This window comes from Cyprinus carpio, chromosome A5 (genome assembly GCF_018340385.1).
Source record: "Cyprinus carpio isolate SPL01 chromosome A5, ASM1834038v1, whole genome shotgun sequence".
NCBI classification, from domain to species: domain Eukaryota; kingdom Metazoa; phylum Chordata; class Actinopteri; order Cypriniformes; family Cyprinidae; genus Cyprinus; species Cyprinus carpio.
The window spans coordinates 5,304,106-5,331,545 of NC_056576.1; the positions used below are offsets into that span (position 1 = coordinate 5,304,106).

The window sequence follows — 27,440 nt, forward strand, 5'->3', positions numbered from 1 at the left end:
ATTATGATTTTGGAGCAAAACATGATATTAATCTCATAAATTGTCATGTTTGAGGCTATGTTAAGCAAGCATACTACCTATCCCTGTTGCCAGGACCAACTGTTTTATAACTAATTTTGAAAAGTACATTCACGTATAAGATTATGTGGTTGTTTTTACGAAAGGCAAAAGCAAAGAAGGGTAAGTGAAGGTTTAAAAGAAATGAAAGGGTTTAAAACTGTGTGAATAGAAAGGTGGCAGTAAAGAATAATGTGGGGTATGGGTAAGGTTGGGCATCATTTGAATTTTAACGATTCCAATTCTTGTCAATTCCTAATTTCAATCCCAATAAGGTAATAAATAAATAAATGAATAAATAAATAAATAAATCATAAAAAATCTTAGATATCATATTACAAAATATTTCATAGTTAGCTGAATACTATGAATGAAAATAAACAGGGACACTTAAAGAACACTTACACAAGGATGTGTGTGCAGCAGAGAAAACAGCCTGTGAGTCTTCTTGACTTGAAGGGTTTAAAATCACATTGAAAGTGTAGTTTTTATAGGCACATTTTTGGTAGGATAAAAAAAATTATTGGCTAAGAAAAAAAATAATTGGCTAAGAAATCAAATACGCTGCTGGACGATAACCATTCATTTGTATTCTATAATATTTTCTGTATTTTCTTAATGCCAATTTTAGGATTGGTTTATACAAACACATAATAAGGCAGAATAGTTTCTATACTGTAATAAATGTTATGTCAATTAGCACTGCATTATTCATATACTATTTATTACCTGGAAATTACCTGAAATTACCTTTTTTTTAAGCTACAGCGATAGTGGGATGCCTTTGTCCATATTAGGGATTTCCTGCACGTCATAAGTTATTATATATTACTTCTACTAGGCCGTTTTGGACTTTCTGCACGAGAGCACCCTCCAAATGGTTGGCTCCTCCACAGAGGGCCACCAGGAGGACCTTGTGGGCATCCTCCCTGATTCGTCTGATGACCTGGGGGATCATAGCGATTTGGGGAAAAGCATAAAGGAGGAGACTGGGCCAGTCGTGGGCCAGAGCATCCTTGAATTGTGAAAAATAGATTGGGCAGTGAGAATTTTCTTCGGAGGCGAAGAGGTCGACCTCTTCCCTACCAAAGATGTCCTAAATCATTTGAACGGTCTGGGGATGGAGCCTCCATTCCTCTGAGGGGAGGTTGCTCCGGGACAACATGTCCACCCCTGTGTTCAGAACACCCTGCACATGCGTTGCCCTCAACGAGAGCAGGTGGTGCTGGGCCCACTCTAGGACGCTTTCCACAAGAGTGAATAGGGGTTTTAGGAGAGCCTGCCTTGGCGATTTATGAATGACACCACTGTCATGATGTCTGACTGGATTAGGACGTGGTTCCCTGCCAGGAGTGGTAAGAAAGTGTAGAGAGCTCGACATATAGCCAGCATTTCCAGGCGGTTGATATGGAGCTTGCTTTCTGCACTCGTCCAGACGCCAAAGGTCGGATGGCCTTCGCACAGGGCTCCCCAGCCCGTCTTGAAAGCATCTGTGAAGAAGACTTTCCGTCTGTCAACTAACCCCACCACTGCGCCCTGCTCGTACCAGCCGGGGTTCGTCCAAGGGGCCAGGGTTGCACTGCAATTATTTAAAACTATTTATATATAAAACTATTTATATATATTATATATATATATAAGCTTTATTTAGCACACAAGTGATGATAAATACAATAATCATGTTAGAAACGATGCTGTTCTTTCAATTAATCAAAAAAATCTCTTCAAAATTAATAATAATCATAATTATAATAATAATAATAATAATAAATGTTTTTTTGAGTAGCAAATCAGAATATTAGAATGATTTCTGAAAGATTGTGTGACTGGAGTAATGATGCTAAAAATTCAGCTTTGAAAGTCAGCTTTGATTGTTCCTAATAAACTGTTTAACTGCACACTTGCAAGTGAATCTCAAGTTATTTTGGGGGATAATTAAATATATTCTAAATAAACTACAAACATAAAAATATATACATTTATTTTATCCTCACATTCTTTCTTGTAACTCTTCCTCTCAGTCACATATCTGACTGAAAGGCTCATTATGTGGGTATTTGTCTTCTCAGGTGTGAATCACACAAATATTCATGATAGTTGACGCCTACTCGCATATGCCCTTTTGAAACAAAAAATGTCTTAAAAAATGTAAATTAAACTATTGTTTCTGTGAGTGAGTAAACAAGATGATTTTCACATCATTTTGAAGCAAAAATTCTAGGCTACAAGCTCCAGGTTTGACAGTCTTGTTCTCAAATGTTCTCAAATGTTCTCTATGACCTTATTTCAGTGACTCTAAAATTTTAGTTTTTTTACTAACCACGCATAAACGTTGTTTTCTCAAAAACACAATCATGTACATACATGCTATTTACATATTATTGTAGCCCAGTTTGTACTGATTACAGTGTTATTAGACTTTAGCCATGTATTTATAAGCAACTGAAAAAAGCACAAAAGTCAGGGGATGTCAAAACTTCTCCAGGCCCCCAAAACCCCCTAGACCTCAGAGGGTTAATTCGAGGATGGGTCTGAGACCGCCATCCTTTTTGAAGATGAGGAAGTACCGGCTGTAGAAGCCTGACTCACTCTGGGCTAAGGGGACCACTTCTATGGCCCTTTTCGCCAGCATAGATTTTACCTCTGAGTGAAGGGCCAGGTCTGTAACGCTGCGCAACTCCTTAAATGTGGCCAGGTTGTGCCCCACTTCATCCATGGTATGGAGGAACTTGGCCTGGTACATTTGAAGCACCGCCATGGAGTATGCTCGTCCCACGAGAGTCGAAGTCGTCCGGCATGGCTTGGACAGGACCGTCGCCTTAGACTTCCATCCAATGTTGGCAGGTGGGCACGGGTGTGCGGCCATGGCTTCGTCCACTGGAGGGATCTTCTCATAGCCCTTCTGCCCCGCGCGGTCAACCACAGTGAGAGGCAGATGTTCTGAGGCGGGCAGAGTAAGGGGCGTGCCATGACTTCATGAGCTCCTCATGGACCTCTGGGAAGAAGGGTGCAGCCCTTTGGGGAGGGGCCTGGCGGCGTCCCGTCAGCTACGTGAGGGCTCCTCAGGCGCAGACCACTACAGCCCGAGTTCCTCAATGGCCTTAGACAGAACACGGATCTGCTCGTTGTCCACAGAAGTCCTGGCGTCGAACGGCTGGGTAGACGGCAAGGGCCCGGGGTCCTGAGTCGAGCCCAACCAATCCTCGGTGTCTAAGGCCGCTATTGACATGTTGTCATCTAGCGGCTCGTCTTCAGACCCACTGAATGAGACCAGGTCGTTCGCGCTGGCAAAAGGACGCTGGTCTAGATGGGAAAAGCGGACAGGCGAAAACTCTCTCTGAGGAGAGACCGATGTATGCGGGCCTTGAGCCGACGTGAGCTCGATCTCATCTGAGCGATGGGATACTCTGCCCTGCTGTTTCTTCCTCACAGGCTCCTGGGAGGAGAGAATCGTGAGGGTGCGAGGGATGGAGTCGCTTTCTGAAAAGAAAGTTATCCACGAGCGCAGAGAGGCCAGAATCATATCCACGCTATGTGGACAGGTCGTGCTGATGAGCGCAGCTTCAGCGTGGGACTTCCCCAGGCATTGCACACACTCATCATGCCCGTCATCAGCGTGCAGGGGGGCCCTGCATGAGCCACAGTTGTGGCGCGACATTTGCAAGAACACTGCAAAATTTGCTCTAGGAAATTAGCTCTTTTAGAAACCTCAGCAAAAGCAGGTGGAAGCGCCGAAGTGCGATCGACACTGCAGGCAGCTCGCGAGCGTTGCGCTAACCGGCCGCTTGTGAACCGGCTGCTGGGGAGCAGCGAACTGATCCGGCTGCCGGAAGCGGTACGCCGATCAGAGGCTGCTTAAGGGCGGCGAGCTGAGGCAAAGAGCTGCAAGGGCAGCTGGCTGCTCGTAGCGGCATGCTGCTTGTTAGTGGCGAGCTGCAAGAGAGGAGCGAGCTGCTAGAGGGCGGAAAGCAGAGAGAAGTGGTTGATCTGCTGTGCAGAGCGGAGAGCTGGTCAGCGGTGATCTCGGCTGCTTGATCGGCTTCAAGTCTCAGATCCAGCGAAGAGATATCAGTTGTCACTGAAGGAGAATGAATCATTTTGTCTAGGTGAGACGGCCGCTTATATAGCTGGATGCCGTTGCCTTTTTGGGTGGGTTTGTTGTGTTTGCTGATGATAGGCTCCGCCCCTTTTGGCGGGCTTGGGGGGGCTGTCTTGCAGTTTGTTTGTGTGGTTGTAAGTGGATTCAAAAATCTGAGAAAAGGCACTTTTCCCCATAGCATCTTAGCCTAAACGACTTACGACGCAGTACGAATGTAGTATCGATAGGGAACTAGGAGTACACTAGAGGCTATCAATCAGCAGTGTGTGTGTTTGTGTCTGAGTGCATCTTTTATAGGTATAGGTAATGAGTGCTGATGAGTCCGGACAAAGGATTGTGGGAAATGGAGTCCTGAGTGAATGGACTGCCCTCTTTAAAAAAAACTCATACTTGTTAGGAAATGTTTATTCAGTTAAGAATTTTCACCTTGGGAGAATGCATATTGTCATTGCCATGTTAAAAAATGGCCAACAATGCAGGGGTGAGGAGAGGGTAGCATCTTCTGTTTAAATTTTTTGTATTACATCACACAGTGGTGTGTGAATCACACATTCAGCACTCATACATCCCTTTATAAGAGCTTTACTGCCAATGAACTTTACTGTGGGAACCAGGCACTTCTCAGTGTACTCCTCCTCTACCAACCCTAGGGCTGGGCGATAAATCGATTTTATCGATTAACTCGAATGTGTAGTTTACATCGATTTGTTTGAATGAAAATCGGTTTTCTTTTTAACATCCATCGACGCTCCACTCTGGGCTCCCGTAGTTCCGAATGGGCTCAACCCTCCCCCGCACGTTTGCCATAGAGACATGCTGCTGAGCAGAGTATGTGAGCGGAGCGCGGTGTGATTTTAATAGGAGCGAAGAGCGGATTTGTTAAAAGTCAGAGTGTCGTGGTTTTCACTCGCTCCAAGAGCGCTCCACCACTGCTCCATCACGAGTCCAATTCATGCCAACAGCCCGTAATATAACTGCATATTTAGCAAAAATTCACATGTTAAACATATTTAGCTATATCTTGATACAGATGGATCCCTCAAATCAGAAGGTTATAATGATAGCAATACCCGATCGGGAAGTTATAGGTTAGTTCTCAAGGAGTTTGTCTGTTCCTTTTACTGAATATTTTCAGGTTAAAGCATAATTTAAACAGGTACAGCACTCACACGCAATCGCTTTCGTAATAATGCATTCAAACAAATGTAATCTTACAGTACTTCATCTGTATCTGATTTTGAATGATTTTGAAATCTGTAAGAAATGCATCAATCTGTAGATAAAATAACTGATGAAAATGTACTGTTATTTTCATCAAACAAAATTTGCACAGCAGAAAGCAGCAATTATACCTTTTAATGCTGACAATGTTATTAGTTTTGTGGTAGGAAAAAACTCTCCTGTTATTTTATTTATTCATTTATGTATTTTATTTTTATAGGCTACGTTATGAACATAAAATTTCAAACATACAGAGCGAAGGCGGATCGGTGTGTCTTGTATCAGTGAGCGTGAAGTGGAGTGGGAGTGGAGTGATTATTAAATGCTCGGAGCGAGGAGGGGAAATTGTTGCCGCTCCACTCCGCTCACATACTGTACTCTGCTACCAAGTGAGAGAGATGTTTCGCCCTACGAAATTAACAAGACCGTGGCAGCACAAGCACAACATATCCGCCAAAAAGCAACCTGCAGCAATGCTCGTTGCGGGGCTTTTGTGGCTCGCATGGCAGTAAATAATACGATGATATGATCATGCAGTCAATACAGATATTTAATAAAAACATTAAAAACAAGCAGGGCTGTAACATAACCCATTAAAAAATGCACAACATGTCTACACCGAACACGAGTGGATCCCCATCAGTAAACTGATGCCTCATTATATTTATGACAAAATGTACTGACACTACGTTCAGATGATTTGCACTGTTGTGTGGTGTCATCAAGTTTAGACAGACTTTTAGCACAGCGGGGCACGGCACGACAACTCTCGCGTCCAGTGTAGACACAGTTAGACCATGTCTGCTCTATTTACAAATAATTTATATAAGAAAAAATAAAAATAAATAAATAACCTAAACCAGCGGCATAACGAGATGGAAATATAGACTAGAAAATATATTTACACTTGCTCTGTCCTACGTCCATTACACTGACTCACTGCAAAGTTGCCAGTTTTAATCTTAACAGCTTTTAACGCCGAGTGGATGGTTAGATGCATGATGGGCTAGTATAAAAATAAAATAAAAAATAAATTAAAATAAAGATCTTTCCAGCATTAAGGTAATAACGTTACTGCTTTTTTTTTTTTTAATCATCTTGTCTCAGTTATAAATTTGACTGGTAAATGATAAAGAATTATATTAAAACTTGTTTTGAACAATTTTTTTGTCATTTGAATATTGCTTTTTAGTAGGGGGGCAAAAAAATTTAAAAAAAAAGTGATTTATTATAAAAAATCTAAAAAATTATTTATTATAAATGGTAAAAACCATATGGCGTATGGCCATATCGCCCAGCCAGAGGCGTGTCTACCCCAGGTGCCCCCCCCACCACCAGATGTCTTGCGATAGACTTGTTTTTAGTAAATTTCTAACTGCATCGGGCAGTGGCGGATCCTGGCATGTGTAGCTGCCTAGGGCCGCTTTCTTCTCCTCTTTATACTTAATTTTAGGCGGTTTCGATAGCGTGATATTTGACAAGAGCGCATAATGTTACGTGATCCATGTAATGCGCGAGCACAAATCTCCACTCGCAAGTGGATTTCCTTCACTCACACAAAACTGGAGGTGTGCTTTTAAATATACATTGTTCTTTTATGAATTGGCTCTGCTTTTGCTCAGAGATTACCGTGTATGCTCAAACGTTCTTTCTAATTCAGATGAGGAGTAGGCTTATCTTATTAAATGGAAGCAAGCTGATTATAGTCAGCCTTCTCTAGTTATTTATTTTATTAATAGCATACTTATTTTAGTTAAGTGCTTAGCTTATAAATATGCATTTATTCAAATGTTTTATTAAGTGCATTTGTATTTTGTTGTTTTTGTATATAGTTTTGCAATAAAAGCGTATTAACCAGGTTCCAGAAATAATCACTGAGGGTGCTTCTAAAATTAGTCAGGGTGCTCTAGTCTTAATGCCCATTTTCACATATTTTCTCTCGTCTATTGCTTTGGTCATCATTGTGTCAATCACTGCTACTTTGAGAGTGAATCCCACATAAATATGCAGATGTCATTCCCAAAACTTTGCAACGTGTGTGTGGCTGAAAAAACAAAGTTCTACATTTTAAATGGATCATAGACTAGAAAGCTTGCAAAGAGTGCTCATTACCACAAAAGTTACCACTATTTTGGTGCCGCAAACCATAACACCCCACCCCACATTTTGGATGTTGTTAGATCCAAAATGATTGATTTGGTCTCATGAGACCAGAGAATGGATTCCCAGAAATATATCCACCTTTTTCCTCAACGCGGAAGTAAGCCTATAGGTGAGACTTCCGTTTCATTAGCCGCTATAGGTAAATAACGAGGAGAATAACAACGTGCATTAAACGGTAAAACTGTTTACAGGACAAACCAGTGTGTTCTTAATTAAGATAACAGATTAAAATAATATGATCGGACACATCAATTGTCAATATCAAGCAGCAAAACGAACTGTTTTGAACAGCTAAAATAGTTGCTGGAAGATGATGAGGGAGGCTAGACCCATAGAATTAACAAATGGCGGCGCCCATTTTTACGTCAGGAAAAGTGGATTTGGGCCTTGGAAAAGGCTAAATGAGTTTATTGTGCTTTGGTTACAGTAGGTAGTTCCAGTTTGGACAACAACCATGCATTTCACTTCTGCAGGCTGTTTCTTACACTGTGAGATAAACAGTCACTATTTTCATTTCTTTTGCTGACTCTGAGATACTTTTCTTGATATTTATCCTGTTATTTCTGTTACTTTTGCTATATTTTTGCCCCCCCCCCCCCCCCCCCCCCGGAAATCCCTTATATGGACAAAAGCATCTTGTAATTGCTGTATGAAAAAAACATACGATTGCAACAATATTTGGTTTATTTGTATCTTTCATATATTGCTTTATTATTGTTGCCTATTATGAATACCTTGTATTAACTGCACCAATCTAAAATTGGGTCTAAAGGTGTACTAAAGTCACCTCCAAACCGCATTGTTGAATTAATATCTAAGTTAGATATCCGTGGAAACAGGAGAAAGAAAAAAAAAATCAGGGTCATCTTTTTTTGGGACTATATAAATTAACAATCGTAAATGATTTATTATAAATGGTAAAAAAACATCAGTCAATGTATTATTCAGAGTAAAGAAAGTCTCTTATGAATTAAAATGTTGACCCCCCCCCCAACCTTGCCTTGAGCTATATAGTGGATGAAAAGATTTTCGTAAAATGGGGAAACACATTTGTCTCTTCATCTGAGTCTGAGAGGTGGATGATTTTTCATACTTTAGTTTTATTAAATCATTCATAATATTCATAAACTGATGTTTCACACTGTACGCTCCTAAACCCCTTCGGAAAAAAATAGTTAATCCAAAAATGAAAATTCTGTCATCAGTTATTCACCCTTAAGTTTGTTCTAAACCTGGAAAAAAATATAGATATACTATGGAAGTCGATTGCTACCAGCAACTGTTTGGTTACCAACATTCTTCTAAATAGTGGGCGTTCACACACATGTCTCAGCCACATCACAAAACATGATCTGTCTAACCAAGATCAATTATATAGCAAACTTCTAATTTAAGCCATGTGCACAGTTGCCAGGGCAATGATAATAAATTCATGTTAACTATATGGAGCAAACCATAAAGTGAAGGGCTGCTCTCTTCCCACCCCGTCACAGACTGTAATTAGAGTGTACAGTGAAGCTTAGAGAACCCCCCCATCTGAACTACAAATAGACCAGCCCTGTAATGACTGTCAGTGCTGTGGCCAGTAGACCTGAAGCCTGTTTAGACAGCCATAAATAGGAGGTGTATTTACCGGGAGGGGCTCTTACAGTTCCAGAGCACAGAATACAGAACATCACTTATCATCACCACACACACACCTACTGCTTCATAAAAACCTTATTTGTAACATTTTCACACTCAGCAAACTACTCAGAAATTATTCTAATAAATAAACACACTATATCTAAGTATGACAACTCACAGGACTGCTGACTTTTGGCTTTGTTGGTGGCCTTGTTGGATTCACACCAGACAGTGACTCCATCATTCATCAGCTTTAGCATGCGCTTCCTCTTCCAGCGTGGAGAACGTACCTTCGTCATAGAGGACCCCTGCAGCATCATTTTCACATCCTCATCATCCTGGACCCCTGTAGAGTTCATTAATAAGTCTGATGATTGTGGCACTCTAAAAAATCATATTAGATTCCTATGCAACAAAACAACAAGCTCTGAGCAAACAGTGAAATCCAGCATTTGCATAAAGCTGCCATTTATTCAGAGCAAATGAATTACCACAGTTTTCTCCATGTAACTAATCAAAACAAGTCTGCATATTCACTAATTAGCATTAAACCATAACATCACCTAATGTGAGTGAAAGCAAAAATAAGTTCACAGCAATTTTACCAATGTTTTATGTGGCAAAAAAACTACAATAAGTTAAAAAATAAAAAAGAAAGAAAGAAAGAAAGAAAGACAGAAAGAAAGAAAGAAGGAAAGACATTTGAACTGCATACATTTGGTAATAAGGGACCACTGTATAACAGCACAAATTACAATATGTTAAAAGTTCACAATCTGTTAAAAACACCAGTGTACCTTCAAAAATACAGCATATTTATTATAGCAGTGTTTAAAGCTTGCTCGGTGAAAGGGACAGCAATTCGAGACATTGTGGTATATCTAGAATATATATTTTCTATATATATATATATATATATATATATATATATATATATATATATATATATATATATATATATATATATATATATTTGGCTTATATAGTCTTTAATATATAATATCTATAATATATTTAATATCTATATATCCAAGGCCAAAGGACAATTCAAATGTCAAAAAAAGATCAATTTTCATTGACCATGACCAATGAAATAATCAGTGAAATGAGAATTTCCCATTGTGGTAGAGCCCACACAAATACAAAACTAAAATAAATATAACTGTGTGTGTGAAACCTTAAAAATAAATAAATAATAATGATACTACTACTACTAATAATAATAATGTCTTACCCATTTTTAGCAGGGGATCGTCTGGTTTTAATTGGGACGTCCCGGCTCCATTATTCTTTCTCAACATGATGCAGTAAGTCCACTTGCGTTTTAAACTGGAGAGTTTATGTGATAAACGGATGGTTGTCTAGATAGTGTGCTGTACTGATGCAGCTCTATCTGAATATATATCAGGAAACAGAATAGACACTGCCCCTGTCTAATGAGCTCACGAATTTTAAAGAGCTGCCACTGTTATATGGCTCACATTACATTGGCTTCGGTTTTTATTTCAGTCTACGATGTACAAAAATTATAATCTACATAAATATAACGATAGAAACTGGTGCCGCTTAAAAGCATATAAAGCACAGATTTAGGTGTCCAGTAAAGACGTCATTGTCCTATCTATGCGCTAGAACTGAATCTTAAACGACGATGTCATTTTATAAGAGCAGCTCGTTTAAATGGGAGAGACAGACACAGCACAATAAACAATAATACAGCTACTATATCTTCAATTCAAAACGCAAATACACCGACAATTTATATATATATAAAAAAACGATCTGAAAATGGCTGGACTAAATTATTAATTCCTACTATTATACAACGATGTGCAGACGAGCCTGTGCTGAGATTAGGATTAACAAAATGTCTCCCTCTAGTGATCTCAACATTAAAAAAAGGAACCAACTCGAGGCTGATCAAATTAATTAGGCTATTTCAAGCGTACGGTACAAAACAAGTTTAACGTTTGCACTACTGTTTTGCCAGCTATGATTAATGCCTCCATTTGAACTTTTTCTTTAAATTCAAACAGTTCTCAGAAAATATGTTTGCCTTAAAGTGTGCAAAGCTAAACACACTAGTAGTGAGAATCGCCACTGAAAGACGTTTAAAGGCAAACACAAAAAATTAAATATTTTCTCACAAAACTATACGCATTTTTATTATTATTATTATTTCTGTTAAAATAGGCTGTCAAAATAATAAAATAATCACACACCTTCTTTAATATTAACTAAATATGCAAGCAATTAATTGTCAAACATGGTTATATGTTAACTTTGACGATGTAAAACTGCATTTTTGTAGGCTAAAATCTTCTTCTTCGTCTTCTTCTTCTTATTCTTCTTCTTATTATTATTATTATTATTTTGAACTTAGATTTTCTCAGCTTCTTGCTTTCTTTCTTATCTCTCCTTTGGAACAGAGATATTTTAATGAGTACTACAGCTATGTACAGATCTACAAAGATACTTCAAAGAGTTTAGACCATAGGGTAGGAGTAGCGTTTACCGTTCCAGAATTTCATTTATCAGTAAGGGAAAGGATCAATAATGAATTATCTGTTTATACAGGGGAAATGATAGCACTATTAGTAGAAATACAGTGGATAGAAGATATAAGACATATTTTTTATCTTTAAAAAAATGGAGGGGAAGGGAGTATGTCATGTTGATCCACACTCCATACCAGTTGGTGGCGGAAATACACCATTTTGTTGTTTTTCAACCGCCAATAAAAAGAAGAAGAAGAAGTTCAGCGGCCAATCACCGTCGTAATACTCCACCACGTGACTGAACCAGGACGTGATCCCTTGGTCGAAGTTCCAAGAGGTGAAAGATCCCTTTTTTTTTTTTTTACGAAGACAGCATAATGAAGTTCTCAAACTCACACTGATTGTACAAGGTGCACCGCTTTGATGAAATGTGATCGGTCGTTATATTGTCTTATTACAGTTATATGCTAGGTTCGGGTGTAATGGCAGCAGGAGTAACGTTTACAAGGCAGGTGAGTTGAAACTCGTTTACTCTGCTTGACCCATTGGCTAATGACCTCAAATCAAAGAGCACATAAAATCTATGTTTCCTGGAAGACGGATAAAAATTATAATGATTAAATAAGTGTAATCGTACAAGTAATCTGAGAGAACAATTTCTTCCGAGACTTGATTTCTGAATGACAGAATGACACATTTGTCACCTGTGAATATAATTCACAGGTTGTCCAGTTAATGAACATTCGGCTGCAGGAGTGTGGGAAAAAATAGACACCATCTGATATGCCATCTCTTACAATGACAGAGATCGAGGACTGTCAAAGGCGCTTTCAGGCGGCTGTCGACGTCATTCAAAGCCTACCCAAAAATGGTAGCTTTGCTCGTCTTTTGCAAAAATAAAATGTTTGGTGAATGACACAATCACTGTTATGTACAATAACAGCATTCTTTTGTAGCAGATATAAAATGTACATAGCTTGTTATTGCAAGCATCTCTGTAAATTATATAAGTCTACCTCTTCGCACTGATTTGCATAATTTGCAGCAGCTCATTACTCCAGGGGTAAATTTTAAATTGTACTTACACAGGTTCCTACAGACCCTCTTATGAAGTTATGCTGAGGTTTTATGGTCTATACAAACAGGCAGTCTGTGGCCAATGTACAGCGTCACGCCCAGGATTCTGGGACCCTGTAGGCCGTTACAAATGGTAAAGCTTTTTAAGCAGTTATAAACATCATATTCAAGTGCTAAAATGTGCCTAACTAAAGTACATGTGATGGTCTTCAGAGCCCTCAGAACATTTAAAGGACTTGTTTAACTTCATGGCATGTTTTTTTCTGGTCTTGTGTCAGGGATGCTTGGAATCAGCTTGGAGACATGAGTCGGGAGAGTGCCATGGCTGCTTATGTGGATGAAATGAAGAAAGTTGCACAAGAGGTAGGAGAGCTTCAATAATAACGAAGATATTCATAAAACAACTTTAGGGTAAAGTAAGTGTAGCTAAATGTTCTCTAAATCCAATTTTTTGTCAGAGTGGCCAAGCAAATTATTTTTTTTCATATAAATAAATTTGCTGTAATGTATTAATTACAGGTTATAGACACCATGCAAATCAATGAGAAGACTGCATCTTTTTTCCATTATTTTGAACCTCTCTATCATGTCATTCATGATATGCCCAGACCTCCAGAGCCACTTTTATCTCTCAGATCAGGTGAGCATTTGAGCATATTTATTTAGGTAAAATACAATGAGTTCTATGTGATAAAACTATGATTTTGGTGTGCATTTTAAAGATGTAAATGCCAGAGAACCAACTTATGGTTGGGCTGATCATGAAGTGGAGAGGGCAACTCGAGAACCAGCTCTTCAACAGGAGGACACAGGGATGGTTCCTGAAAGTGAACTTCAATCTGATAGTTCAGGTAGTGTAATAATTATCTATAAATGAGGGATCCAGAATATTTTGCAGCCCACCAAAACTTTACACTTGTTTTTATTATTATTATTATTATTATTATATTGGAACCTGCACCAGTTATGATCACTATCCAGACATGTCCCACCACACTTCCTGTTTAAACATTTGACAACTGTATAAGTTATAAATGATGCCAAGATTGTGTGCACTATATTTCTTCTCTTTCATCGCCATATATGTGTATAGAGGCACATGTGTCTGAGGTTCAGAGGCTGGCCAGTGACTCAGAGAGTGAAATCTTCTGTGACTCGTTGGAACAGCTGGACACTGATAAGGTCTAAAATTTGACTAAATCTAATAAAAATGTTTGTAACAATCTATGTCTCACAATTTGTACACTCTTTATTTGTTATTTTATTTTATTTATTTTTTTTTTGTGCACATACAGCTTGCTGCAATGCCAGATGGTAATGCCAGTTCCCAGAATGGGCATTCACTCATTGAGACCTCTGGAATCCAAGTGCGTCATTACAGCCCTCTCTCTCAGGTGATTCAGATCGGTGCTGGACATGGTGGTGAGGGGGCAGAAGATAGGCATGGTCCTCCCATTAGGAGGAGAACCACAGGGAGTGAGGGGATGCAGCAGGGCTGGAGGAATCCCTCAGGTAAGTTTAATTTAATTGCATATTATAAACCACAACACCCTTTTGACTTCTTGTGTCACTTACAAGTGCCACCATGTAACAATATTTTGGTAAATTTTATAAAATTGTTATAAATATCCAATTGCATGGATCCCTACATTTACATAACCGTTTGAGAGTTTGGGGTCAGTAAGTCCCAATGAAATGCCTTGAAACCATTTATCTAATATAGAGAACTGTGTTGCCCATGATGTTATAAGAAGTGAAGCCACTGCCAGGGGCAGACTTAACCAATAAGCAGTGTTGGGGATTAACTAGTTATATGTAACGGAATTACATAATTTATTTACAAAATGAATGTGACTGTAATCTGTTAGAGTTACTGAGATAAAATGTGTAATTAAATTACAGTTACTTATAAAAATGTTAATATTTACTAAGGGGGTTACATCTAAATATTCACTGCCGCTGACGGACTGTCCCATATTAGCATATTTCCGCCCTCAGCCAGTTGTACATTGTCTGCCATTTTCTTTGCGCTCAAGCAAGTATAGCCAACATTGCCTTGTAAGCAATGCAGGTGTTTTGTAGTTGGATGTAAAAGTGAACATAAGAGTCTTAAATTTCTCCCGACATCGGAGTCACTGAGGACGCAGTGGATTAGTTTTGTTTTTGATTGTAAAGAGCCACTGAATACACCTACATTTGTTTAATGTCTGCTCAAATCATTTAAATCCAGACTGCTTTCTGAACAAGGGCCAATTTAAGGCAGGTTTTGCTAAAACCAAACCAAACTTATTTCCAGGGTTCATACGGGTGCTTAAAATCCAAGGTTTGAAAAATGCTTGGATTTTGGATAAAGTGCTTGAAAATGCAGTTGCATTGGTTTCATAATAATTTGCTTTCTTGCTGAATAGTTGCGAACTACTCGAGCCTGCCACGTGGCTGTAGTGTGATCTTTATTAATGCTAGCCCTCTGATGGAGGCTTGAAAATGACAAATTATGGTTAAAATGAGAACTAAATACTTGAGTAATACTCCTGGTAAGTCTGTATTTTTTTTTTTCATGGAAGAGTCTGTGCTTTCAAGCCATATATAAGGTAAACAAAAATTTCCCTGCTCAGTTAAACTAAATCTTTAAGACTGTCGCGATTAAAGTGAAAACGAATGAAAAAGTGTGTATTGTGGCATACGTTTAAGATCTGCTCACAATGCATACAAATTTCTGCTCAAATTTCTTTATGCAGGTTTTTTCCCCAGCGTTAGGGTTAGGTTATTGATAGGCATTATAACAAATCACACCATGGTGTTGCATATGTATTATTTTTATTGTTATTTAATTCTAACATTATAACATGAATAGTAGTGAAACTGTTATACAGTTTAAATTATTTATACCATAGTCCAGTGTTTCCCAGGCAGCATATATATGCAAACTCATTCTCTGCCAGCAGGAGGTGCTGTGGAGTGGGAGAGATCGAGGTTTCCCCGGTAACCGCTGTACACAAAGCAGCGCCCTGCTCTAAAAAGCTCATTTTTTTACACATTACATGCAAGATTAAATGAAAATGACATCCATTTTTCTGAAGACAGTCAGTTTCCTTCAGAAATACAGTGATATAAAATCACCCGCACTCAATGTATGGGAAACACTGTAGTCTCATAATTGAAGTGTAAATTCTGCAGATTACATCATTGCCCAGTATTGTATTGTAAGCAATTTATTATAAAAAAGTTTTCATAATTGTAACATACATATTTACATACATAATTATTCAGGTGCATGTGTAATAGGTTAAGCCTGCCTGGTTTAAATGTTTCAAAATGATTAACAGTTGAAAACATTCGTTAGAACTTCAGAAAAGTAATAAAATGTAATCAGTTATATTAATTTATTAAAGTAATTAAAATAGTTACACTACTTATTACATTTGAAATAGGGTAACTTGCAATCTGTAACCTATTACCTTTTGATAGAAACCTTCCCAACACTGCCAATAAGTGAGGTAAGCAGCTGCTTAGGACTCCAGGGACTCAGGGAATCTGATATTGGCAAAACATATTTAGCAAACGCTCCAGTGCATATTTGTGCGTATACTCTGGAGAGTATCAAAAGTTTCTATTTACACCGGGTTTTTGCAGTGTTGAGCAGTGTAGCCACTCACAGACATATCTGTTGATTTCCTGAACTTAATGGCCAATCAGAGGTGTTTAAGCTAGAATCCACTTATCACTCGAAATGCCGAAGTTTGTTTATTGATGAGTTCTGTGCACAGTACACTTACCTCTCATTGTAGCAAAGAAAGTGTAGACACAATGTAAAGAAAAGATTCAGTCTGCATTGCAGAGAGCCTCATTGATTATAATGGAACTTTGTAAGATTGCGATGAACTGAAGTAAGTGACAGCTTTTAGTGATTATAAAAGGGAGCACCCTTTGCATGCTTTATAGGCTAGATATCAAGGGTCTTCAACCAGGGAGCAACATTGGTACTGTAGGGGGTCTGCAAATTATTGAGTGTTTTGAAATTTAGGAGTGTTTGGCCATTAGGCTTAGGAATTAGTTGTATGTGTTTATCCCATCCGAAGTGCACACACACACACACACTGTGAACACACACCCGGAGCAGTGGGCAGCCATTTTATGCTGCGGCGCCCGGGGAGCAGTTGGGGGTTCGATGCCTTGCTCAAGGGCACCTAAGTCGTGGTATTGAAGGTGGAGAGAGAACTGTACATGCACTCCCCCCACCCACAATTCCTGCCGGCCCGGGACTCGAACTCACAACCCTTCGATTGGGAGTCCGACTCTCTAACCATTAGGCCACGACTCCCCCACAAATTAATGTTTAATCAAGTAATTTTTTGTAAAAAAAATAAATAAAATAAAAACATGGGTAAAAAAACCCCATTACAAAATCAATTATAAATATAAGCATAGGCAGACTTATCCAATAAGCTAGGTAAGTGGCCGCTCAGGGCCCGGGGAATCAGGGGGCCAATTTTGATATTGGCAAAACATATTTTGCAAGCACTCCAGTGTGTATTTGTGTTCCGGAGAGCATCAAATGTTCACTCACCTCTCAAAACACCACGAATTTGTCAAGTGCTGAGCTCTGCAAGCTCACAAATCCTCTTATTATAACAACATGTAGACACAATGTAAATAAGAGATTCATTGTGCAGTGCAGACAGCTTCATTAATTAATGGAACGTTGTCAGACCGCAATGAACTGAAGTGAGTGACAGCTTTTAGTGATTATAGAGGGAATGATCTTTGCACACTTTCTAGGCTGAACGAGTTGCATGAACTAATTTTATGACATTTGAATCCTTTTTGTAAAAAGATTGAAGAAGGTTACAATTCATTAAATGGACAAGTGCATTTTTTTTTTTAATAATGTCTTATTAAAATAAGTTATTCTAATATAGCTTTACAACAGCATCAGGTTGACTAATCATTTACTTAAGATGTGAAGAGGTAAATAAACTATAAACTATGAGGGAGAGCGAGCAAAATAAAAGTTAGGTGTAAAAGAGCACATAGTTATTGTGTTGGGGACCCATACCAGAAATTTACTAAGGGCCCCCAAATTAACACAAGTCCACTCCTGAATATAAGCACCCTGAAACGAAAACAAGAGCACCCTCAGTTGATACTACAGTGTTATAATATTATTGGCGAAACAGATTTATCAAACGCGCCATTGTGTTTTGGAGTTTGAGCTCTGGAGAACATGAAATGTTCCCGTTTACAGCTTGTTTTTGCAGTGGTGAGAAATGTAGCCAATCAAAGACATGTTTGTTGATCTCTTGAACGCAATGGTCAATCAGAGGTGTTTAAGTTAGAGTCCACTCAGTGCTCAAAATGCCAGGGTTTTTATTCAGTGTTGAATTATGCTCACTCTCCTGAATCCTCTCTCATTAACAAACAATGACCCAATGTAAGTAAGAGATTCATTATGCTGTGTAGATAACTTTAATGATTTTAATGGAACATTGTGAGATTGCGAAATGAAATAAGTGACAGCTTTTTGGTGATTGTAAAATGAGCGGTGTTTCGCACTTTTGAGGCTATATAGCTATAATCTGTTGAATTAAAAGTATTGCACTGCATCCGAAATCTCGAACTTCTCTAGTAGGTGAAAACCAGTATGTGAGGCGAGTAGCATGTCAGAATTCATAGTATTTGAAAAACAGTAAGCAAAATGTACCCGGATGACCTATTTCTCATGCCCGGATTCTGAAATGCACATTCGGTGGACACTTTACTATCCCATGAGGCCATGGGAGAGGATTTATGAATGGCAGAGAAGCGACGCAACTGTCGCTGGTAGGCCCTGTGGCAGTAACAACATAATGGATGTAGTACGTCTGAATTTCATTCATACTACCCATATTCATACTATATACAGTAGAACATACTTTTTTAATGGTTGTGAAGTAAATTCAAATTCAAATGTAGTACCTACTCAGTACACAATTTTGGACACACCATTGTTTTTCATGCTGCTAAGACAGGGGTAGGCAAGTTCGGTCCTAGAGAGCCGCAGTCCTGCAGCGTTCAGCTTCAACCCTAATCAAACACACCTGGACAAGCTCATCAATGTCTTCAGGATTACTAAGGCTACAGGCAGGTGAGGTTTTTATTTTTAGGGTTGGAGCTGAATTCTGCAGGACTGCGGCTCTCCAGGACTGAACTTGCCTACCCCTGTGCTAAGAGAATCAACGGCCGATAACACACAAAGTTTTGAAAGTGAAATCTACATATAAATGTATGTTTCATTCTGAATCTGCAGTTGACATTGTGATACTAGCATGGGACAAAAATATGGCATGTCAAAATAGATATTTGAATTGTAAATGCACACTAATAGATTACTAGAAAAATATTCATATCAATATATATTTAAAATATTGAAAGATTTTTTGTAAAAGTAATGCCTTGCAAATAATTGTAAATGTCTGTACATTTACAACACTGCACATTGCTATTCTCTTCATGGCGGAGCCCTTGCTTACATTACATCTGCACTTTATTAGAAAAGCCTCACTCAGTGATTTGATTCTTAAAGGGATAATTCACCAAAAAATACTAATTCTGTCATTAATTACTAAACCTCATGTTGAACCACTTATGTAACATGGGCATTTTTAATGATGTCCTAACGTTTCTGGGCCTGGGAACGTTTCAGTTGCATTGCTGTCTATGCAGGGTCAGAAGCTCTTGGATTTCACCAAAAATATCTTAATTTGTTCTTAATAGGTCTTACAGGTTTGGAACAACATAAGGATGAGTAATTAGTAACATAATTTTTTTTTTTGGGTGAACTATCCCTTTAATTGTCCATCTCACAGTAAAATTATGTGAATAATTTTAATGTGAATTTTTAATAAACGTGTAGCTAAAGTTCAGGTAACAGTAAATGTCCATCTGACTAGTAAAATTAAAATGTTTGACTCTGCAAATCCATTAAAATAATTTAGAACAACTGCAGACAACTAATGAATTGTATTTTTTATCTCAATATGTTGTTTGTTATGATGCATTATAACAAGTAATATATAGGCAGTGATGCACGTGCAACAACAATAATGTGATCTACTGTCTTAAAATAATATACATGTAACATAATATAATTTTATTCTTAATCATAATATGGTCAGTTTCTATTAATATTAAAGGGTATATGCACTCTCTGCTTTAACAGTTTTGTATCAGGGGATCCCTGCTCCATGTCTCTATCGCCTAGGGGTTCCCTGCCCTGAAAAACGTTGAATACCCCTGCTATATATAACTCATTCAGAATTTGAACAAAAGCCTTGTTTTTCATGCTGCCAAGAGGACCAACGGCCACGTACACGCTGCAAAGTTTCGGGATATCCGAAATAGCATTATAATCTCTTCCTCACATTTGCTGTTTATAATGCAGAGGATGTCTAATGTTTGATGTTTTATCTCCTTTATTGTGCTTTAAAATACAGCCTACTGTGTAGAATTCAAATGGGTTGAATACATTTTGTGGTCCACATATTATATGCTCTGCGATTTTGTGTCTCTCGAGCGGAGCGCACTGTGTGCATGCTTTGAAGATTCAGGTGACACGCGAAGCCAGACTTCATTCACTCTCTAATGGAAAGCTTGTTTAAACTGTCTGAATCACTCCTTACCCCTTATATAGTGAACTATGTGCCATTCGTCATACATAACGAATGTGTGAAGAATTTACCAATTTCAGCAGCTTTAGTGTCTATTATAGTGTAAGGGGTGGATTGCTTCAGACCCTCAAGAGCATTTGATTGAACATGAAAATTTAATGAGAAGCTAACGTGCAAAATGATGTCATCAAAATTGTTGATCCATATTGGCAGAATATATATCTTCCAAATGCAAAATTTGTCAGTGTTTTAGAAAACAATAGCTTGTAGATAACCTTATGACTAACATAGACATATGACCAAGTTTTTTTATGTACAGCAAGACTGTATTCATTTGAATAAAGTACAATTTAAAAACTATAATATTGTAATATTACACTTTAAAATAACGGTTTATGTTCTAATATATTTTAAAATGTAATTTATTCCTAAAGCTGAATTTTTAGCAGCCATTAAGGCAGTCTTAAGTGTCACTTGATCCTTCAGAAATCATTCTAATATGCTGATTTGGTATATACTCAAGAAATAAAATTGCTTTTGGGTCTAAAGAAGAATTCAATCAAAATATATTTATCATCACATTATTAGTGCAAACAGACCAGGGTGATCTCGAAAGTGTGGATGTTATCCCCAACACTGAAACCAAAAAACTATGTATGCATATGTTTTTGTTCCAGGTTATATGGCTAGGTGGGCAGGGCGGCTTGCCTCAGGTGCCGGTTCAGGACCAGGGGGCAGAGACAATTCTGAGGGTGGTCCTGACAGGCTACAGAATAGCCGGGTGCAGCAGCAGATTATTCTAGCCTTAAGGCAACTCAGAGAGGACATGCAGAGCGTCATGGAACGACTAGAGGTGGTTGAATGTCTTGCAACTGCAAATGTACATGTAAGAAAGCTGAATAAAATAAAAGCCAAAGAAGTGATGTTATTTGTGTACTGAGCAGTACAAAGAAAATAGACAGAACTCTGCATGGTTTCAGTAAGCAAATATTAATTTAAATATAAAATAAAAAAAAATTGAAATGTTTTAGGAATCGAAGGAATAGCACAAGTATAAATATTTTGATTGCCAGAAAGATTAACCATATGTGTTATTGTGGCATGTCAAATGTTATGCAACTTTAAATGTCATTATACTTTATTTTAAATTTGTTGTGCAAAATAATTTCTTCATTAATCTTTTATTTTTTTATTATTTCCACCTCTAGTGATTTTGATAAGTAAATAAAAATTCACGTGTCTTTATTTTATTTTATCTGTATATTTGTTTTAAGCTCAAAGTTCACAGCGGAGATCCCATTTACAACTGACAGCTGCAGAGACTGAGGTAAAACGTGTGACAGACTTAGTATGAATTTCAAGACTCAGTTCCTGCTTGTCACCGCTTCTCAATCATATGGTGTGTATTTTGATCAAATATGTGTGGAAAAGAGAATTCTGTAATATTTTAATTTCTGTTTTACAGGAGAAATGGTGGCCATTTGACATCTCTAGACGTACATTGCTGCTGTTGTTAGTGTGGCCTTTTGTGACTCAGGCACTGATGTTTCTGCTGAGATGGAGGAAGAGAAAGATTAATATGTGCTTATGAATTTACTGTACTGAGTTCAAATGAAAGTAAACGTCACAGTGATAACTAATTAATTGTGACCTAGCGTTTTGTGCTTTAAGTGTAGCACTTTGTTAGCATGATGTGAAGAGAGTAAATGTTCTAATCTCATATCTTATAAATCTGATTATTTAATCTTGTATGAACAAGATGAATGCAGTTCTCAGAGACATCCTGGAGTTAATTATTTAATTTAATGTTCATGATGCATTCCACGTAATTCTGGTTAAATGTAGCTGTGTGCAGAGACTTTGTCAATAATGTATAATATACATACCATCATATTTTGAAAATAAGTCATGTTTATTAGAATATCTGTGCTGATGGTTGAAACCTTGATTTGGCTGACCTTGTAAATGGCATCTGCACTACAAATAAAGGATTACAGTCCTGCTGATCTTACTTGCAGGATGCCAAGCACTTTGTATAACTAACAAAAAAAATGTATGCAATAAAAAAAAAAAAAAAAATTAAATGAAAAAAAAAAAGCCTTAATTAACTACAGGGGCCTTCACGTGGCAACCAGCAACAGCATATTCTGACTATAATGTTCGATAATGAGAAAATACACACACACAAAAAAAACAGTTGCATTATGTGTGTGTGTGTGTGTGTGTGTGTGTGTGTGTATATATATATATATATATATATATATATATATATATATATATATATATATGATGGGTCATATACTTGTTACTTCTATTAAACATGCAATTTTAAAACATTTGTTCACAGACAGAACGAATGTTTGCTGGGTTGTTTACTTTGTGCAGCTGCAACTCAGAATGAGTTTAAATGGGTACTAGAGTCGTTTAGTAATATATAGGGGACTAAATTAAACTAAATCCATCTCTTCAGGAACTGCTATCCTTTCATTTTAGGTGCATTCATCTAGATAAAAATCATGTACAGCCCAATCGACAACTGTGGAATTAAAACAAGTATCGGGACTCTTCGATTCTTTCTGTGATTGTTGTCCACAACAGCATAATCGTGATATCACCAGTTCTTTCTGGCCCTCCAAAGTCTGTTTTGCAAATGCCACCAGTTATATGACCATTTCTTAGAACTTATATGTTAGGAATTGTACTTTTATTCTTTTTCGACAAAATGGTCTTTAAGAATACGAATTTTAAAAACTTAATGTGGAAAAATATATATATCGAACAGGCCATATGGTTTGTTTTGTTTCGCAATGGTTCGTTTAACAGATGCAAGGGAGCAAGCTAACTTCCCTAGCACGACTTAATTTCTGGGCAAGGCAAGAAACGGGTTTTAATTCTTCAAACCTAAGCATTTCCATTCATAAATGAGAAGAGACAATGCATTGCTATCTTCTAAAACAACTGATAATAGCGTGAAGGCGTAAATAATCATATCGCCAATACAAGAAAGCTTTTCCAGCTAGCTAGTCACTAAATCCATCTGTTATAAAATATCTGATGGAGACTACAGGGAATTCCGAGTATTAAAATGTCTATATGTGAAATGCAGGTAAAATGATTTAACGTTAGGCTATATAGCTAACGTTATTGTCAGTTTTAACCAGTTTGCTTGTGCTACTTTATTCGTGTTAATCTAGACTACATTATCCTGCTAGCTAGCTAGCGAACAATCAGCTCACTAAACATTAGCTTCTTCGTAAGATGCTCAATACAAGAAACAACCCAAGGACGTTTTTTACTTTATGTTGCGACATTTTACTTTAACAAGGGAAAATACTTAAGTCATTATAACCTCTAGGTTTGTTATCATCGTGGATACATACGTTACGATTCACTTTCAATTGAGAACATACTGCTTGAAATAAGAACTACTTTTTGCTTCGGGGGTGATAAATCAACACGAGCTCAGGGTGTGTGTTTAATTGTTAGGGTAGAGATGCAAAATAACCAGACGCGATATTGTATACTACAACGTGTGCTTTATAATTACAATGCCGCAACAACATAATTTGTAGAGTTATTTATTTGTAAATAGGTGAACGTTTAATGCATCGTAAATGGGGCGGATGTTTCTACCCGCTTAGGACATGCTTGGTAGCGTCCACTAGAGCGACCGGGACAGCTTTCTTGTTGATTGACAATGAAAGCTACCAATCAGAATGCTTCGATTGGACAGTGAACGCAGAAAAAACTTTTTATCCAGTGAAAATTGCGAGTGGGCGTAGCCCGCTCAGGACCGAACACAATTGTTGGATTGTGGGTAATGGATGTTTTATGGCAGAGATTGTTGCGTGCAAATGCCTAGCGGAACTTCAAGTCCCACAAAGCAGGAAAAAACTGGAGGACTGGCCGCATGCGCCTTTACGTGGGGGAGGTAATAAATTCACAAGCCCCACTCCTCTCCGTATCAGAAGCGAATTGGAGTTTGCACTGGAGGGGAATGTCCTCGTACCCGTCAAGAAACCAAGTCAATAGTAGAGGGAACGGAAAGAGTTCACATTAGCAGTCTTAGCATAATAATTCAAACACGAGATTGGAACTGAACGGTGAGGTATCTCAAATTTAACTTATGCGAGTTTGTTAACGCTGTTTATTTTAAAAATTTTCGTTCACTTTTAGAAAAAGCATTTCCCTTTTTCCTCAGTGTTTTGGTGAATTGTTTTAAATGACAGCGTTTATGAACCTGATTTATATTAATACCTCAGTTTAGGAGGGTGTCCCTCATCTCACTGATCACAAACTTGTATCTCCTTCAGGTGGGAGTGTACAGTTATGGAGCTTATTAAAGAAGAAGCTGCACCGGAGGATGACAGCAGAGGGCGGCAGAGGGATGGTCTGACAAGTATCTCCTCGAAACAAGTGCAAAGAAACCAGTTTGAGATCTGTCCGGGTTTGGTGTCTGGAGATACACATCTTATGTGCCGCGGCCGGGATAGGGGTGATCCGGAGCCCAAGGCTGGCGACGCAGCAAGTGATGACGGATTTCCTGCGGACAAAACAAATAATAAGAGAGAATCTGGTTGCACGAGAGTAAACAACGAGGGGCTCTCAGATGGCCGTCAGGGCAAGAAGAAACACCGGCGGCGACCCTCCAAGAAGAAGCGCCGCTGGAAGCCTTACTTCAAATTAACCTGGGAGGAGAAGAAAGAACTAGATGAACGCGAGACCGCCCGTGCGTCGCGTGTGCGCGCAGAAATGTTCGCCAAAGGTCTGCCCGTTGCCCCATACAACACCACACAGTTTCTGATGGAGGAGCACGACCGCGAAGAACCTGACCTCAACACGGAGCTGGGCGGCAGAAAATCCGCGGCGATCCGCTCCGATGACACGGCCAGCGAAGATGAGAATTTTGAGGGCGAAGATGAGGACGAAGAGGAGGGGGGAGGAGGCGGAGGCAGAGGCAGCGACGGTATGGGCAGACCCGGTCAAGCAGGCGGAGAGTTTTTGCAGAGAGACTTTTCTGAGACCTATGAGCGGTACCACGTCGAGACTCTCCAAAATATGTCTAAGCAAGAACTGGTTAGGGAATACCTGGAGCTGGAGAAGTGTATGTCACGGTTAGAGGAGGAGAACAACTGGCTTCGCAACGGCCGGAGAAATCCCGAGTCCCCGGCTGACGGCACCGGCGCTCAGCGCGTGCGGGAACTAGAGATTGAGGTGGAGAGACTGAGAGCCGAGAATAACGAGTTATTACTCAAAACCCCCAAAAGTAAAGGTCCAGGACTCAACCAGTCTCAGTCGTGTTGAATCAATATGTTTTATTTTTGTTGTACACGTCGAATCGTTGCTCTGTCTTACTGTAAACAGCATCTCTGTGGTAGCTAATACTCTCTAAGCCTTTGCCATCTGAAGGTAACGTAACGTAATGTTTTTCAGACAGAAAATTTTATTAAATCTTTAGTGCGGTCCCACATATTTGGTCAGTCCACAATAATATACGTTAGTGATTTGTACAATTAATTTGACAAAACGAATAGCCTACAATGTTATGTAAAATATTAAAAAAACGGTCAGAAACTACTCTTAAGTTTGCGCGAGTCTTTGCCATAACATCACAAATTACATCTCAGATAATTTCATTTTTGTTAATTTACCATAATTATTGAACATTTAAAATTGTATTTCATTTAGAAACCGCAAACATGCAGCGTTTCCGATTCATATTTGATGGCGCACATGCTTCAGTGTGTTAATGCATGACAAGACAGTATGTTGTAAACGGGAAAACGGTGTTTTACCCAAATATATCGTCTATTAAATTTTCAGATTTTATTTCAAAATTTATTTATCTTATGTTGCCTGTTCTATTCTCTTTCAGTCCTTACATGGTAAAAATACAAAACCTGGTTTTATGAGGAGTCATTTAAATTTTTTCAAGGAACTAGTTATCACTTTTCAAGTGTAATTGCATAAATTTTGCATATAGACCTAAAATTACTAATCTATTTAAAACCTTGAAATATCTAATAATTCCTAAATAAAAATTAAATAAAAAAAAAAATTAAAGTGTGATGAATAGGTCTGGAAAAGTATATCTGCTAAATGATTAATTTAATTTTGTCAGAATTTTGTTTTAATGTAGAAAAGTAGATGTTTTTAGGAATATAAAAAATGAGATTGAAAAGGAAGTCAATATGACCATGTGATTCCGAAGGACAAAATATTTTGTAAGCAAATATGAACTAACCCCTTCAGGACTTGGGTTCTAACCCCTTCAGGACTTGGATCCTTTTGTTAATAGGAATTTTCTAGTACACTTTCTCACTCAACTGTAAGATATATCACTGGCTTTTTGACTTTACAGAAAGTCTTTAGTCAGAGGTTGTGATAAGGTATTTTATCTCAAAGCATTTTAATCCTGTGTGTGTGTGTATATATATATATATATAAAGTAACATTGCTAAAGAGAGATTCTAAGCTACAGAGGTTAACATCTTATACTGATAAACCCAAATTCTTTCGATATTGTGTGGGCCTTGCAGTTTTTCTGCACATGCACGCCACACAGAAACAACATTCTTTATACAAAGTACAAAGGTAAACCAGTATACAGACTGTTGCACTATATATATATATATATATATATATATATGAAGAAACAGTTCAAAACAAATAATATTATATATTCTGTCATATTTAGTATTTGAAGACAGGTTAACTTGGCAAGGATTTATATTTGTTACAAAAGTTGGTCCACACAATCACCCATATACTGTAATGTACATGCAAAGGGAGAATAACAACAAACATGCCATTCAGTATACATTAAATCAGGATTAGATCACAAGGGGGTATTAAGTTTACAAACATGCTTTCTGGTCACAAAAGATGAACTGCACAGGTGTATCAAAGCCATTGTGAAGCAAAATGTATTGAAGAGGCAGTAGAGGAAACAGCACAGTGAGTTGGTATTCAAGGACAACTGCTATTTTATCTTTTGTTGTGAGTGTGCAGTGCTGCTACTAATGCAGATTTTATTGCAATGGAGAACTGTTA

General features: G+C 38.1%; 3 protein-coding genes across 5 annotated transcripts in view; 2 read left to right on the forward strand and 1 right to left on the reverse strand.

Moving 5' to 3' along the window:
- plcd3b (phospholipase C, delta 3b) overlaps nucleotides 1–11,144 on the reverse strand; it is a 73,110-nt gene extending 61,966 nt beyond the window's left edge. The window contains exons 1-2 of the mRNA XM_042751906.1: nucleotides 10,401–11,144; nucleotides 9,345–9,512 (exon numbers count right to left, since the gene is read on the reverse strand). Of these exons, the coding sequence (XP_042607840.1) occupies nucleotides 9,345–9,512; nucleotides 10,401–10,467 (235 nt within the window). The 5' untranslated portion in view covers nucleotides 10,468–11,144. The remainder of the gene's footprint in view (nucleotides 1–9,344; nucleotides 9,513–10,400) is intronic.
- Nucleotides 11,145–12,387: 1,243 nt separating this feature from the next.
- On the forward strand, nucleotides 12,388–22,398 carry acbd4 (acyl-CoA binding domain containing 4). Of its 2 annotated transcripts, none has more exons than XM_042751914.1 (10): nucleotides 12,388–12,535; nucleotides 12,754–12,874; nucleotides 13,020–13,104; nucleotides 13,261–13,381; nucleotides 13,464–13,592; nucleotides 13,835–13,923; nucleotides 14,037–14,253; nucleotides 21,065–21,273; nucleotides 21,661–21,714; nucleotides 21,853–22,398. In XM_042751914.1, exons 1-10 carry the CDS (start codon nucleotides 12,448–12,450, stop codon nucleotides 21,976–21,978), a joined length of 1,239 nt encoding a protein of 412 aa, XP_042607848.1. In that variant the 5' UTR covers nucleotides 12,388–12,447; the 3' UTR covers nucleotides 21,979–22,398. The 2 variants fall into 2 exon arrangements, with proteins under 2 accessions (XP_042607848.1, XP_042607856.1); XM_042751922.1 differs by having other exon boundaries at nucleotides 21,065–21,240.
- A 1,933-nt stretch (nucleotides 22,399–24,331) lies between these two features.
- On the forward strand, nucleotides 24,332–26,228 carry hexim1 (HEXIM P-TEFb complex subunit 1). 2 transcript variants are annotated; one of them, XM_019084897.2, is made up of 2 exons: nucleotides 24,332–24,490; nucleotides 24,701–26,228. In XM_019084897.2, exon 2 carries the CDS (start codon nucleotides 24,717–24,719, stop codon nucleotides 25,689–25,691), a length of 975 nt encoding a protein of 324 aa, XP_018940442.1. In that variant the 5' UTR covers nucleotides 24,332–24,490; nucleotides 24,701–24,716; the 3' UTR covers nucleotides 25,692–26,228. The 2 variants fall into 2 exon arrangements, with proteins under 2 accessions (XP_018940442.1, XP_018940443.1); XM_019084898.2 differs by having other exon boundaries at nucleotides 24,336–24,495.
- Nucleotides 26,229–27,440: the final 1,212 nt, after the last annotated feature.